At 37.5% G+C, this 16,908-nt stretch overlaps 1 protein-coding gene across 1 annotated transcript in view; it reads right to left on the bottom strand.

Moving 5' to 3' along the window:
* Positions 1–966: 966 nt before the first annotated feature.
* LOC140928855 (guanylate-binding protein 7-like) overlaps positions 967–16,908 on the bottom strand; it is a 50,217-nt gene continuing 34,275 nt past the window's right edge. The window contains exons 9-11 of the mRNA XM_073378659.1: positions 9,741–9,791; positions 3,088–3,135; positions 967–2,476 (exon numbers count right to left, since the gene is read on the bottom strand). Coding sequence (XP_073234760.1) covers positions 2,297–2,476; positions 3,088–3,135; positions 9,741–9,791 — 279 coding nt within the window. The 3' untranslated portion in view covers positions 967–2,296. The remainder of the gene's footprint in view (positions 2,477–3,087; positions 3,136–9,740; positions 9,792–16,908) is intronic.

Genomic DNA, 16,908 nt, shown 5'->3' on the forward strand with positions numbered 1-16,908 from the left:
TTTCTAGATGCTATACTCATTCCTGTTTAAACCTATGTATTGATCCCACCGTTTCCAGTATGTAATAAGTTAAACAGACTTAGAGTACTTTAAAGGATTATCAGATTAAGCTTTCTTAGAAACATGTTTTGAATATGAATATTCAAAATTTCAAATGTGTGTAAGCATAAGACCTAAATGTTTCTCCGGTTTAACACAATCGATTTTTTGTTTTCTACAACCTTTAAGCTATAATTTAAATTAAAAAAATATTGCATTTGCAAAGGATCGGCAAGGGGAAAGTTAGGGAATAGCCTCATCTACGAGAAGGGGTTTGAAACATGCATTCACCGTAACAACTACCAGTTTCGTTTTCAAGTGTAAATATGATTGATTCTAAGAATGAAAACGTCTTTGTTTTGTATTCCCACTCCAAACGTAATAAAATAAAATCACTTTTCACTTTTCACTACCAGCTGATTATGTCACGGCGAACTGAGTGTATGTCTTCCTCCGAGAGTCTAAGTACGATTGAGCTCACCTGTAGTGAAATGACCTTCGTTGACTCATTGAAATTCCGATGTTGTACTGAAGAAGCTCATTTTGTTAGATACGTTGTAACACGAAGAAAGCAGCTGCTGGTGTTTGAGCGCACTAATAGCACACAAGTTCTTCTCTTCCATTTCTCAGAAAATGCCCCTGTTGTACGGTGAAGCTTATAAAGCTATGTACACTAAAAGCAAGACAAAAGCTAATACGGTGAGAGAAAACCAAACCACAAGTGCAGGCCTAGGGATTATAAAGCCCGACAGAAGTCTCTTATGTCATCATTTCCTTAGCCTTCGTTGGACTTGACTGTTCAAAATCACAGCAATATCATTCTGAAATAGCTGACCCGAAGAAATGTTCCACTCTTAGGCACAGTGAGTGAAGTAAAAAAAAATACAAATACAAAAAGACTGACACAGTCGTTTTTTATCTGAGCTTTTATTGTTTTGCGGGCTCTTCTCTGCTAACTATTTATTATTCAGCCCCAGATATCCGACGCTTGTTTGTAACCAAAAAACAAAGCATTCTACAATCAAAACTAAGGAATAAACGAGAAACTTTCTCGTACAAATCCTATATAGTATTAAAAGTGATGTTTTACCAGTGTCGTTTTGGGTATGATGCTGTGGACGGAGTGACACTACTTATTGTAATTGTAATAATTTTAAAAACGCTGTTTTTAAAAATCTGTATCCTGACAAAGCTTGACCTTTTAATGCACGTCTTTTTTTCTCTTTTTCTCCCTTTTTCTTCTTCAGATCAACTTCTCACAGTTGTCTCACTGAGCTTTTATACCCAGTGGCGGTTCCAGAGAAGGGACCGGGGACCTTCCCCCCCCCCCCCCCTTATTATTTAAACCAAATTGAGGCCCAAAATACTTATCTTAAGGTTTGCTGATAATGCAAGGTTTGGATCCACCACTGATACCTAACAGTTGCGTTCATTACTGAGTACGTATTCGGGAAAGCCTAGATCCCAAGCTGCCTGAATCTTTCATTTTTAACTGCCTGATTAATCGAACATTTCACACTGCTAATTCTAAACTGTACACCTGTGCATAGTGATAACGCAGAAATTCCTGAACTTTTCTGCTGTACGGGCAAGTCTCGTGCGACTTTTACCAAACGCATTTTTGGTGACTAAACTTAGTTGCGCGTTCAGTTTTGAACGGCAGCATTTTTGCTGTGCTTTGTGCCACGCCGAACAAGAGGTAAAAATGGAAGTCATCCGTTAGCTCAACCATTTAGATTCACTCATTCTCATTTCTAAGGGTAGCTGAGGCATTATTTCCGGGATCTCTTTTAAAATTATCGTAAGTTTTAAGATTATTCATGTGATAAAAAGCGCTAGAAATGGAGGACAAAGTTATCGAAAATTAATACTTTTCGTAACACAACTTAACTTTCTTTCATATACAATCTTTGGTTTCTGTTGGCTATCACATATTACAACTTGAAAGCTAGGTGAAATACATGAAAAGCAACAAAATGACACCGATTTTAGTGTCAATGGAGTGACAGCAAAAGAGGTAACAGGCCTCAGCCTACGGGAGAGAAACACTGAATCAGAAATGAATTCAGTTCTTACAATCAAAATCGTTTGTAATCAAAATAAAACTTGTAGAGTAACACATAATACAAAGGAGGCCACTTATTCAGTTTTAGGCGAAGGAGAGGACCTTAATATTCCTTTGGGTTGTCCTTCGAGTGTCTAAATGCTTACACAGAATTAATTGCTAAACTGAAAATGTTATTTTCTCCCAGGTTCATTAAAAGGTTTTACGTATGTCGCAATTTATTTGTACTGTTGGCACTAACTTCCACCACCATCTTTGTTTTTCAGTTTCCTCCAACTGCTTTCCCAGCAGGTCAAGTTTATTTTGCATGGCGCCCAACTCTTCGCTGAACTTCTTTTTTTCCTCATGCTTTTCGCGCCCTAACATCTCCATCTACAATTGGAAATGAAACTAACGATAAATGTTCTCACTGTAAACCTATAATATTTGGGCTTTCTATGAGTTAATGCTGAATTGGAATTCCTATCGAGTATTTTTAGATTACTATAACCTGGAAGCCGTGATCTTCAAACGCATCTTGCCAAACCTAACCCTGTAAACTCAGTAATTAGCAAAACACAGAAAATCTAGTTTCCAGTTCACATTTTGGTTATATAGTCTTTTAGGCCGCCGATTTTTTTTCTCGTGATTTTACTGGCCATTTTGGGTCACGTGGTGGTCAATCCTCGTCGATATTTGCCCTACGATTTTTCGGTCGCAAAAAACAACAAAGTCGACAAAGTTAGTGTCAAGAAGCAGGAAAACCAAACCCCTTTCTGGCTTGCTGGAATTTAGCTGACTCTGTGATTGTCCTCAAAATTTCAAATTTGCCCTTAAAGCTTCCCATCTCGTCCAATTATGTATTTTTCGGACAACCTCTCAGTAGCGGACATTTTCTTTAGATATACAGCCGACCGTTAACATTGTCGAAGATCCAAATATGCATGAAATGGCGATGTAACTCATACTAAGGCATATATCATTACGTGCGAGCATAGAATTACCTTCTCCTTGACAGCTAGAATCTCTTGACGCAATCGTTCTTGTTCCTCCTGTGAAAAATAAATCTGAAACTCACTAATAATTACCTCTCCTCCAATCACGACTTCATCGTCAATTCAAAAGTGTTGCATAAGAACAATTTGACAACATGCCTTAGCTATACTTTTAACATTAAGACTGGCCACTAACTGTCTACGAAGATGCAAATTTCCAGACCTACTGATGTCAAAACTTAATAAAAAAAGAAAAAGAAAAGAAAAATTGCAAAATTAGAATCGGTGATGAAATTATCAAAAAAGGGCTGGAAAATATAGAAAATGTTAAATGATATTCGTTGATGGTAAAATTAAGGTAGCACATTTTTCCAGGAACCAGCCAGTTTTCTTTGCTTATAACGAATCATTTCACCACGCGTTAGCGGCTAACTCATTTTTTATCTCATAGCTGTCGCATCACATTTCCAATCAAGGTGAAGGACCTTCGAGTGCTGACAAGAGCTTTCAAAATAAAACCGACCAGAACCAGATGTCCGAAACAAGCATTCGTTTCAAAGTACCGGAGGCGTTCCATCACTCCCCCTCAGACCTCCTAACCCACCTTTTTTCACTGTTTTCCCTGCTCTACTCTCTTTGCGCTGCCCCACCTCACTATCTCAAAGCCTGGAACAGGGTAAGCTGAAACAGTTACCGTTGGTGTAGAAGCAAAGCGAAACCCGAAACGAGTAACAAACTATATTTAAGGTAATATTCCCACTCGTGAACAACTAACAAGGAAGGTCGGTGCCTTGAACGTCTATTTTTTCCAACCAGTGCATGCTTGCAGGTTCGGATTTCGAGTTGGATTTAAAAATGACGACAACAGGTCTTCCTGCTTTGTTTTCATTTTCGCAATGCTGGCAAGAGTGTTTTGCTCTCAAGGGAGATCAGTTAAAATTGACAGCAGTTGTAAGGCTTACACCAAAATGCTAAAATGGTCAACCGATACAAGGACAGGGAGAAGCTTAAAACGCGTCTGATATGCCAAGCCATAAAATAGCGAAAGGACTTTAATCTCCAGGTCAGCCCGACGTACAATTCTGTCATGTGCTTAAATACGATATCTAAACAAATCAAGCATAATGCGCGTGAGCATCCGCTGCCAATCACGATGGTCAGAAATGGGTGTTTTTCCTCCCACATGGCTCATTAGAGACACATAGTTGATTGTGAAATATTCCGAATGAGACGAAACTTGGCAGGAACATAGTAAAAGAAAGTCCGCATGTATTGATGGTAGTTTTATACTTTTGATTGACAGCGTGACGTCATAAGTGACGTTGAAACATGGCGCTAAAATTTGGAATTAATTATTTGACTTAAATAACTTTATAAATAAAATCTATATAAAAAACGGAGCTTTCTGGTGAAAACCCCACTTAAATCAGTTAAATTGTTGCAAAGTTAGAGCTAGTGAAAGAAATTCACATTTCCCGCCAAATGTATGGAATTAACCATATATGGTCAAACTTTAGGGGTATTTAAACTCCAGCTTATTAAACGAAACAGTAAGGGAACTAAGCGAACCATGCATAAAAGCAAATTTGTAGTTTTTTAAATTTGGGACATGGGGTGTCAGGTTGCATGTTACGTCATTTCAAACCATGTTGACGTCATATATACGTGTTGATGACGTCACAAGTGAAAATACCTAAAGAGTCCCAAATTCAAAAAACTACAAATTTTCTCTAGTGTGTTATCCACTATTTTTCTTTTAACTTCCATTTATCGTCTTGAACTGTAAACCTCCCTAAAGTTTTACCATATAAGGTAATAAAACAATTAAATTCTTTAAATTCCTTATTTTATTGTCATTCACAAAAAAGCTTGTAATTTTGTCCCATTTTAATGGATTTTAACGGGGTTTTCACTGGAAAGCATCACTCTGATCACAGAACACCTCTATTTGGTTTTTCTGACGATTTCCTTAATTCTAAATTTTGGCACCAAATTTGGAAATTATTTGTGACGTCACAATGTCCAGCAAGACTGTCAAACTGCCACCAAAAAATGTAGAATCTCTCAAGCAACAATTCTGCCAAGTTTCATGCCATTTGGAAAATTCTTTACGTCTCTGTGGCCTATGTGGGAGGAAAAACACCTATTTCTGACCATCGTGCAATAGCTGAAGTTCTTGTCTAAAACTTCACTACCACGTCTGGGCACATAACGAATAACATGCCAATAACTTAAAAAATGCTATCACTTCTTCCTGCAGCTCTCTAGTTTCGAGCACGGAAGGCTACCAGTGATTATCGTCCATTTCTAAGTCTTTTAAAATGCGTTTCAATGAGAAAATGGCCATCCAGGTTTAAGACGTAGTTTTTTTCTTCTTAAAACGCACAGCCATTCTGCACAAGAGAAACCTGACCTCAAACAATATCTTCAAAATGGGTATCAACTTTCCTGTTAGCCAGTGACACAGACACTAAACCACTGTATAGAGCGTGTGCACAATATTAGTGCGCAATATCGTGTTCGAATCTCGCAGAGTTGCGAAGACATATGGAATGGGTCGCACTTGGCGAATTATTGGGAGAATCTGTTTATTTTGCGGTAGAAATCTGTCATCGGTGGACATTGCTAAGTGCGAGGGACTCCAACTTTTCAGGTTGGAAAAAACTTTGAAAATCGGCAAAAACATCAAAGACGCCTTAGTGCTTGGGTAGGGCAGGCAGATTTTGAAAAACTCGAGCTAAACAATAGAAATCACAGCGGTAACTGTTAGCACTTGTCAGTGGAACATGATAAATTTCAAACACGGTAAATTTGAAATAAACGCGGCCGAATTTTCAGACCTTCGTGCTTTCGTGGACTGACGAAATTCTTCGCAGTTTTAAAATTTTTACGGGAACCCTCTACTGGAGGCGAACCATGCAGTTCCAGTAATACAGTTATCTGGCCTTCAAAGTTCTCAATGTGTCGAAGCAAAGACAATTTTAATAGTCTTGAAACTCCCACTAATGCAACCCTCCTCGGTTGGACTAAAAATTTTTCTTTTCCGGTCGCCGTTTAGAATTCTTCGTGGTTTTTTAGCCGCAAAGATGAAAACTTTCCTCAAGTGCCACTTATGCCTATGTCGTTTTGATTGGTTAGTTTCTTACGCAGTTTGTGATTAGTCCGATTTGAAATAAAGTGTTGACAGGTCGAACACGATTCATAGTTCGTGACTAGAGACAATGAGTTCGTGATATTGTTAAACGTGACCTTAGATTCAACTTGAACAACGGAGGTATTTCTTGCTCTCTTTTTGAGTAGATTATGCAGTGCATGAAGTTATTCTAAACTTTGACTGAGCAAATCTTATTTTTGCCGCTTTAAGTAATCTCACTTTGAGAGGTTATAAAGCTGGTCTGTTCAATGTAATTAGTAATTAGTTCCTGTGGTCTATGTTTCTGCAGATGTTTTCTGACAGGGTTTTATCACAGATGCAGTTTACCATTAAATGGTTTTGTTTTACCCAGGGGGGAGGGGGGAGGGTACTCCCTATAATGGCCTGTATGGGGAGGCTCCGCCCGAAAGGGGTAGGAGTTTTACTCGTTGAAGTTTTCGAAAGGATAGGGATGGGTCTGTGAAAGGGCCTAAAAGGCCTAACAGATAAATTTCGTGGCTTTATAAAGTTGAGAAAACGTTCTATTTCTGCGATTGATTCCTATTTTAAATGTAGTGCATTTACAGCAATTAAAATGGATGCAAAGTTCTAAACTAGGCATATGAAAGGGGTACCATACGTCAATAAAGGTATACTGAACGAGTACCTTTTTCGTGAAAAGTGTTATATAAAAGGGTAAAGAATTGGACCTCGGAACGGAGTACCCCCCGGGTGTTTTACCTCTATTAAAGCTTTTTATTGCGGCTAAATAACCTCAGTTTCTTTGGCTTTCTCCGAAATGCCTGGACCTGAATAGATTTACAAGCACATTTTTTGCTTTGAAGGAATTCTCTCGAAGCATTTTTTTTTTTTTGGTTCAGAAGGAGGCTTTCAAGTTCGAACTGCTCTTTCATTGTTCACTGTAAACGCTCCTTGCCAACTTCCTGGTAAAGGCTTCATGAAGTTGACCACCCTAGCTACACCATGCACAGTCTTCTTTGTTGTGGTAAGATAAACTGTGCCGTTTTTTGAAGCTTGGGCTTCGCCATCTTGGCTTGTTTCTTTTTTCGTTTATGAGACCAGATTCGTTTTTGTTTCAGTTGTTTTTGCTTTTTCCTAGACTATTGGGGGAATTGTAGATGATATGACTTGTGCCACGAAACTAATTCTTGATCTGTCAAACCATACACGTGCATCCAGCAGATATAGAGGGACTGAAAGGCATCCCGTCTTGTATTAAGCTCAAAACTTTAAGTACTCGTCAGGAAAGAACTATTAAAACAACTTTGAGTTCTACCCTTTCCTCTCTTGCTCTTCATGAAACACCTGTCATAATTTCCTGACATGTGATACAACAGACTCTTTTGACAATTCCTTCTTTCTGAAATTTTTGCGTGTGAATAGCTAAAGCAATGCGCTTTTTTATGAAAACGAGCAATGATCAATAAAAAAGATTAAACTACAAAACAAGGCCTCCTAGAATTAAAATACATTAGAAAAGGAGAAGAGAACTCCAGAAGCTTAGTACTTGTAGGTTCTGAAGCATAGACGAGGTCGGCTTGGAAATGACTTATGTAAGCGTAGGCGGACTGTGGACTAGCTTTAAGGGTCTTAAGGGCACAGTAATAATCAACTTAAATTTTCAATCAATAAGCTAAAGGGAATGCTAGATGTTCGAGGAAAATTGTTATTTACAACATGAGAAGAGCGTTTGAAGTGGTTTAAGGTATAAAATAGAAATTTTCAATCGAAGCACCGTAGGAACCCTAGCAGGTCAAATTTTCAGAAATTAAATCATGTTTAGCACACTTCAGTGGCATATCTGCGTTAGGCACCCCCTCTAACAGTTGTACTACTGCATTAAGCTATCCTGACGTTAAAAGACCTGACTAATAGCACAAATTTAGGTATACACGAGGTCGGGAATGACTCATTTAAGCCTAGTAGTTACATGTGCTGTTAACTACGACGAGTGCAACTGCTCTCGGCTGGGCGCGCGCGATCACAACGCTGTGCCGGTTGTGACAACGATCGAAGGTACCAGTATGTATCGAGATGTAACTTTAAAAACAAAAACATCTTCACGTACTCTTCATGATCCAGTGCTACAATGAGTTCTACGACCCTTTCGAATCATTTTGCGGGAGGATATAGAAACTCCTGATGATACACATCTACTTGGAATTTTAATATTTACACCAGGCGGGGGGGGAGCTACTTTCCATAAATTTTCTGTACTGATCATGCACATTACATCAAAAACCATAGATCAGCGGTTTTGAGAAGGAACAAAAACATGGCGGCCTAAGGCGAAACTGTTTCTCACTATTATATTTTGGTAATTCGCAGGGTTTTCGATTTTATGTCGCTTTTCAGACATAGTGTGTGGTTTTCTTTTTCTGTTAAACAATTTTCCTCTGCAGGGTTTGGAATATGTAACATATAGCTGCGTATCGGGCTTAAAAGAACCGCCTAAGAGTTAAGCTATCGAGCAGTGTTTTGGTGCAAACCCTAAGGAAGTTAAGGTCGCTTCAAGGTACAGAGATTTCAGTAGAAGTTGTGATTTGTTTATTAGGATTGTTTTGAATTTTAACTATGAATTCAAGGTGTTGACTGATCGTAATAAACAAAGTGAAAAGTTATAAAGTGTGACTTCATGTTTATTCTGGTATGATATGTACCTGCTGTAAGCTCGTAATTATCAAGCTCTCTTGAATATACTTACTTCCGATAAATTTGACACTTTCTCCAGTAATTTTTATCAGCATCAAAACTTCTATAATCTTCTGATGTCGTCGCCTGGCAAAAACAATGTAACCTACAAATCGATCGAGCCGGAGCGTGTTGTTGTTGGTTACGATCTAACACGGTTGCGGTTTAGTTTCCCCCGCAATTTCAGTACCAAAAGACAAATACGATATGCAAGAAAAACAAAGGTGCATGATATTTTTTTTTTTTCAACTTTTTAATCATTTCCCCTGCCGGTTCGCTTCTCGCTTCTCTCAAAATATTTACTGTGGGAAAAATACTGCAATTACCCGCTGACTACCAGGCAGGGTGAACGCTTTGCAAGTTGTGAGAGCATTGTTTCTCGGTTTCAGACCTCGTCTCTCCCAATCCCTCCCCCCCCCCCCCCCCCCACCCCTTGCAATCCCCGCTGATTTGCACACTCACTATTTTTGTATCGGAAATCTTTAATACTCGTTTTACTGCGCTCACTCGTACGCTTTCTGCCACATCTACTCATGCATAAATACCAAGTACTTTCCACGATATATTTCGTACATATCACTTTATTTATACTAACGTAAAGGAGGATTTTTTGATTTTTTTTTCTATTTTTAAGGCCACGTACATACGGTGTTGTCTTGTCACAACCGCACAGCGCTGCAGCATAGCGCTTATGGCAGCCGAGCGTAGTAAACTCTTTGTAAATATCAGCACACCTAAAGGCAACTAAAATTTTCAAGTGAGTCAATCCCCCCACATTGATACCTTAATTTGTACAATAACGACACCTTTTCCTTACCAAATTCACATTCTTGGTCTGCCATGCGATCAACTGCTCCCTTAAAAGTTCCTAACAAAAGAAAAAGGACGCTCAAAACTGGCAATGGCTAGCAGAAAACAAAAGACAAACTGAAACCGTTCAAAATACCTCCATGGAATTCCATGGAGGATTAGGACATCAGTTTCCATGGAACTTTTCCATGGAATTCGATAGAAATTTCCTCATCGATTTCCGTGGAATTCCATGAAAAAGTTCCATGTAATTCCATGGAAACTACTCCATCGAATACCATGGATCCAGGGAGTTCGATGGAATTCACCGGAATTAGGCCCGTTTCAAACGTCGCGCTACTGCCATGTCGAGCTCAAAAGAATTTGACCCGGCAGTTGCACGGCAATAGCATTGTAGTGGTTTCAAACGTCGAATTTAATTCAGTCTCGTCGCACCAAATTCAATTTAAAGAAAACGTCGCAATCAAGCGCAGCTAGGCGCAGTAAATATACATTTCCATAATTTATGAATTGAGTTCCTCACGGCAATAGCACGACGTTTGAAACGTGCCACCGCAGTGTACATGTGATGTTTACATGTGATGAGTTATGTGGAGAAAGCGAGAGTTATTGAGAGAGAGTAATGAGATGATATTTCGCCCGTAATAAGCGTGGAAACATTGTGCCTGGTCACAGGGTCCAGAGGCGTTTTTTGCGAATAAATAAATTACTTATTTAAAGTCTCACCTTGAAAAATGTCTATACCTGTCGCTTAGCACGATTAATTAGTCTAATGGGATCTTAATGAATCTACTGTAAACGATTTCTTTGCTTCTTATCTGACCCAGATCGACTTCGTTCGGCTTACAGATCTTGCAAGCCCTCAGTCTCTTGGTTTGCGGTCAATAGAATGTATAACGAAACTGTAACACGATCAAAATAACCCATTTTTTCAGAGGTTTTCGACGGGTTTTGATGTTCTAACGACAAACACATCTCCTCTGGACCCTGTGCCTGGTGGTTGTGGATAGTTTTATCAGTGCAGAAAACGTGGTTAATTGAGTGATTTCCTGAAGTTGTTGACAGACAGATTTCAGGTATGTCGTGGCGCACCTGTTATAAGAATATTGTGTACAAGCATGAAAACGCTTTGTAAGTGTTTAGTTGAAGTGATTTTGTCTTAGACAACCGATCGTGGGGTCAAAAAAAAGGTGGATTCTGAGTCTGTTTTAGTCGGGCATCTCGCTATGAGCCTCATAGTTTAAGAGACTGAAAGGTCATTATTTCTGTGCTTTTAAATGTTGTTCATTTCGTTACAAATCTGTCGCTTTTGCCAAGACTAGCAACTTTTCGTGTGTTGCCAGCGATTAATTCGTCCGTTTTAAGCCCTAACTAGCGACTTTCAACTGCTTTTTATTGACCTCAAGGTATATATAGAGAGAGGATATTACACGGTGGCGCAGTGAGTGAGTAAAATATTGTTTTGCCACTCGAAAATAAAATTCATATCTTCAAGCCGCCGTGTAATGTTCTTTTTATTATATAGACAAAACGACATCGATAAGATACTAGGTTTTTTTTCGCCAAAAGGTAAATGTGACGGCTCAAATTTACAGTACAGCAAGATGAGACATTGGTTACAATTATCTTGAGAAACAACACTGAGCTGAATAGGGCTCTACAATGACAAAATATAAGAAAAGCTAAGTAAAACTCAAAAGAAGCAAGACGCCTACAAATTTCGAAGGGAAATTACCGAAATTAAAGGGACTGGTTCACGATAATGCGCATGCGCGCCGTTTGTCTCTTCAGAATAAATTTGTCGGGTCAACACTAAATTCGAAATCGCCATTACCGGTACAATCATTGAAAATCGTTCGTTTTATTCGGACATCCGACGTTTTGGCTGGTCTAGTTATACTTCGGTAGTGGTGATTAACGTGTGCTTGTGTCGTTTGACTGGTTACGTTTTAAGAAGACGCAAAAAATAATGTTTTGATCATGGAGGTTCAGAACAGCATCGTGGCCGTCCGGCAACAGGACGTTCTCAAGAGTCTTTGGAGATAGAGAAGCTTAGCCTATCGATCTGGTATGGTTCTAGGAGTAGTGTGTGGCTTACGAAAAGTATACACGACACTTGGAAAGTGGTTAAAGGCATGAGGTCGTTCAACTTTGATTTGATTTTTGACTCCGACCTGTAGTTATACCGCAACAGGCCGCGCGATCTTCACTGATCTGGTACACTTGTAATGTTCCTTGTATCTTTGCCTTACGATCGTATATGTTTAAGAATTGATGTTTTTAAAATAAATTATTGCCTGAATATTCTGTTTATAATCTAGTTTCTTCATGTGTGCTACTCGATAACATTTGTTTTGAGGAACACTGACCCGATGCAACGCGAATGAATTTGTTCATTTGCTGATAAGCATTTGAAATTTATGCTCAGTTAAGGATAATCTTTATACTCATGCGTTGTGCGTTTTTGTCACCGGTCAGGTGCTATTTGTAGGTATTTCTGGATTTATATAAGGCGAACTGAGAGAACAGTAATAAGATGCTTGTTTACAAATTTTGTTTGCCGATCGGTGACTGCTTTGTTAGCGTGGGTACGACCTCGTAAAAATACACGTTGGTAAATGTTTGTTTCAAAGCAGGACAGGGCTGTAAATCTTATTCTTATCGGCTGCAACATATATCTGAGAAGTAGCAAAGAATAAACTTGAATTATGGGGATAAATAAAATCAAACCAAACGCCCGGAAATACTCTCGCGTCGCGAACAATTAATTTGAATTTTGTAAATTTACTTGCATGCATCTAACTCGCTTCCGATTGGTTGAAAAACAATCAGCTACTGTCAGAACTCACACATGCGCATTATCGTGAACCAGTCCCTTTAAGTCATCGATAAACTCACGTGTGAGATTATGGAAAATAAACCACTCGGGTCCCGGATGTAGTTTTTATGAATTTTACGAGTGGTATATTTTCCAGTAAAACACTCGTGTCTATATAGTAAATAGAGGATATTGCACGGTGGCGCAAAGATATCAATTTTATTTTCGAGTGGCAAAACAATATTTACGAGCGCAGCGAGTGAGTAAAATATTGTTTTTGCCATGAGAAAATAAAATCTATATCTTCAAGCCGCCGTGTAATGTTCTTTTTATTATATAGACAAAAAAAGACGTCGTTAAAATAATATAGGGAAATGACCGAAATTACGTCATCGATAAACTCATGTGTGAGATTATGGAAAATAAACCACTCGGGTCCCGGATGTTGCTTTTATGAATTTTATGAGTGGTATATTTTCCAGTAAAACACTCGTGTCCATATAATAAATCTATAGATATATATATATCTATATATATGTTGCATAAAAAAACGGTCCTTGTAAAAAAGCGTCATTTTTATGTAAAAATACTGCTTTTTTACAAAAATATATTTTTGTAAAAAAGCTGCTTTTTTACAAGTTAACCGGTTGAAAAAATACTGCTTTTTTACAAAAATATATTTTTGTAAAAAAGTAGCTTTTTTATGTAAAAAAGCTGCTTTTTTACAAATTAACCGGTTGTAAAAATACTACTTTTTTACACAAATATATTTTTGTAAAAGAGCTGCTTTTTTATATAAAAAATCTGTTTTTTTGTACAAAAGATATTTTTGTAAGAAAACTGCCTTTTTATGTAAAAATCCTGCTATTTTACACATAAAGACCCTTGACAAACCCATTTATCGAAGACAGGCTGTTTTCGAACTTTATTGAACTGCATGTAGTTTTCGTGCGCTTCTCAAACCGTACATTTCAAGATATGCGGCTAGTTACGTTCATGTTCCCGTGTCCCCTTTATTGTTACATAAAGAAGCAGCTTTTTTACAAAAATATATTTTGTAAAAAAGCAGTATTTTTACAACCAGGTAACTTGTAAAAAAGCAGCTTTTTTACATAAAAAACCTACTTTTTTTATGTGTATTTTTTATTATGTGTATTTTTGTAAAAAAGCAGTATTTTTACAACCAGGTAACTTGTAAAAAGGTAGCTTTTTTACATAAAAAAGCAGTATTTTTACAACCGGCTAATTTGTATTAATTAATCCGCGTTTTATTAATCCATATTTTATTAATCCTCGTTTTATCAATCCACGTTTTATTAATCCATGTTTTATTAATCAATATTTCACTCATCCATGTTTTACCAATCCAGTTCAGTCAACGTTTTATCATATGCCAAACAAACAGGAACCCGATTGACAGGCGACGCGAATGCCATGAAACCCCTGCTCGCAGGGTTCACCAGTTTAACGAAAGGCCGTTAGGGAACGTTTTCGCGTGAGGATCACAAGAATAGACATTTGCTATTGCGTGTAACATTTATTTGAAAGTCCAAACATTTCTGTCTTGTTTTCTATTTTTTTTTTTTTTTTTGTCAAAAAGTGCAGACTTGAACACGTGGTTAACAAGTTGATGAGTTGCTTGATTTAAATATCAGTTTACTCTAGTTGGATATTCTAGTAAGAATGAACTGCATAATCAGGAACTTAACTCTTTGAAATTCAGTTCAGTTCATTTATTTGGCCAAAATATAATACAGTAAAGGAATATATATAGGAATTGTAAGTTGGCAAGAGAGCCCAGAAGAAACCAGAAAGCTTATGAAGCCCGGGCTCCCCAGTCACAAAGAAATAAGTAAAATGAAATTCGCGGAGTTGTACGTCAAATAAAGGAACTAAACAGAGACTGAGTTAAGTTATGAATTCAGTAACAAGATAGAAAAAAGTTTTTAACTCTAGATTGGAACGAATATAAGGAGGGGGCATGGCGAATGCAAGCACTCAGCTTATCAAAGAAAACAGAAAACTTTCTTACGTTAGTTCGGCACAAAGGAATATGAAATCGATTTGAACTAAGCGTGTTATAAACATGGGTAGAGTAAGTCGAACCCCATACTAAAATACAATATGGAAGATAAGAAAAGACAAGTGAATAGTATAAAGTACACGTACAAAGCTGACTTAGTAAGACAAAAAGTCGATTTACGAATAACGTCCAGACTTTGAGATTTTCCTCGCAACCTGAGGAATATGGGGTGTCCATGACAATGACTCATATAAAATAACACCAAAAAAAGATTTCTTTAATTTGGTTCATCTTAAGACCATTCATCTCTATATTTAAGGTGAATTTATCTCTTCTCTTCTCTGCCTGCCTCGGTTTAAAAGTTATGTAATTTGACTTTTGTGTATTTAGGGATAGCTTGTTGGCTTTGAACCAATCAGATATCTTGAGCTTTTCAGAGTTAATCAAGTTCATTAATGTAGGAAAGTCAATATGAGAAAATAATAAATTGGGATCATCAGCAAATAAAACCAGGTCATAGATGCTGGAAATCTGACACAAATCATTAATATAAATTAATAAGAATATGGGACCGAGGACAGACCCCTAGCCTGGGGAACTCCACACAAGATTTCAAAAAAATGAAGACGAGATACCATTTATTCTACGAATTGCCTATTACAGGGGTAACATTTGATACACTCTAGGGCAACAGGAGGGCATTTTGCGTTCGTATTCGGGTATCCGCTGAACGACAATAGCGTGGGCACATCAAATCTGATAGTAGGAAATCGAAAACTCTCGTTAAGTTACTGAGTCCTTTTAAAGGCCATTTCGTTGATGCCTTGAATATCGTACTTTCCTACAAAAAATGTTCTCCATGACAAAAATCGGAGGTTTTCTAAGCGGGATTTTTCAGCAGTAGGTTTTCTTGACCTTTTAAAGACTTTCAAGACTCAACGCCAAAAATCACTTATTTTCACTGGCAAAGCCATGTATTTCTATGGTTTAATTTGCAAACTCATGAAAAACTGTTCAGCTGCTTTAAGAAAAGCGAATTTTTTTTTTCTGCGTGAGGTTTATTTAATAGTGCAATGTCTCATGTTAAACTGATCGCGGAGACAAGCGTTAATATATGCCACAAAACAGGAAATCTATCGGGTTTTTTTAACACATTTTTTTGAAAGTTTTCGCGGAAAATATATATAAAAAATATGTTCCACAGGAAATGACGAATGGATTGAGTCTGAGACAGTAACAATTACATGTGATTATGTAGTAACTTGAGCATTTCATAAGCTCACTTGCTGACAAAACAAATGCACATACCCCGAAAAAACCAACAATACTTTTATTTTTCTTTAACTCTAAAAGATTCAGAGATTTTTCCTAAGCTACTATTTTGAAGCCACTCTTGAGTAACAGCTCCTGTGTTCCACAATCCATGTCTTATTTTTAATTTATATTTGACGATAGTGGTGATCCATTCAGAACAGGGAATGCCCATCACTCCATAAATCTAACAGATGATGTTTGTTCACCTTCAAACCTGTTAAAACATATCACAGGAAGTTTGTTAGAGAGGTGCATATAATGCTGTTTCCTTAAAAAAGAAATACCACTGCTAAAGCACCCAAATGAGTTGGGATGCGACAACAAACATGACACAAATGGATGGCGGTGAATTTGTCTGTTTTTAATGTTTCTGATGAGAGCTTTTTACTGTGTCCAGATGAACGCCTTATGTAAGTTGTACATAGAACCCTATCAGGGAAGAATTATCCAGCAGATACTGATGCACGAATGAAAAGAATGTGGTTCAATACAGAGGACAATGTGGATGAAATGTTTCACAAATAAGCATATCAACAAATGTAGACAGTATTCACAAAATGGTATCATTTAGGAATAAATGCATTTTTTTGCAACAGAAACTAGGATTTATTTAAAAGATGTACTGATAACGTTTCATTTCGTGCTATTTTGGGGTTGGCGAGTTAGGCTAGATTTTCTTTAAAACGCCGGAATGTTATATTTATTTGCATAATGAAATGTAAACAAACAGTGTACTATCAAAATAAAGTGGAAAAAAATCAGAATTCAAACCGATTGCTGTAATTTTTTTCCTTTGTATAACTAAATGATAGATTTTTCTTATTTTCAAAACACAATCTTACTAGCATCATTGTATTGAATTAAATTTATTGTTGAAGGGCGTGTATTTTATTCTCAACGAAGACGTACCGGCGAAGAAAGCTAAAGTTACTGCAGAAGGCGATTCTTCACAGCCTTCATCAAAGCACCATTCATTGGCGGAAGTATTCTTAGTTTCATTCATCATTAACTTCATGCGGG

Source organism: Porites lutea, chromosome 2, assembly GCF_958299795.1.
Source record: "Porites lutea chromosome 2, jaPorLute2.1, whole genome shotgun sequence".
Lineage (NCBI taxonomy): Eukaryota > Metazoa > Cnidaria > Anthozoa > Scleractinia > Poritidae > Porites > Porites lutea.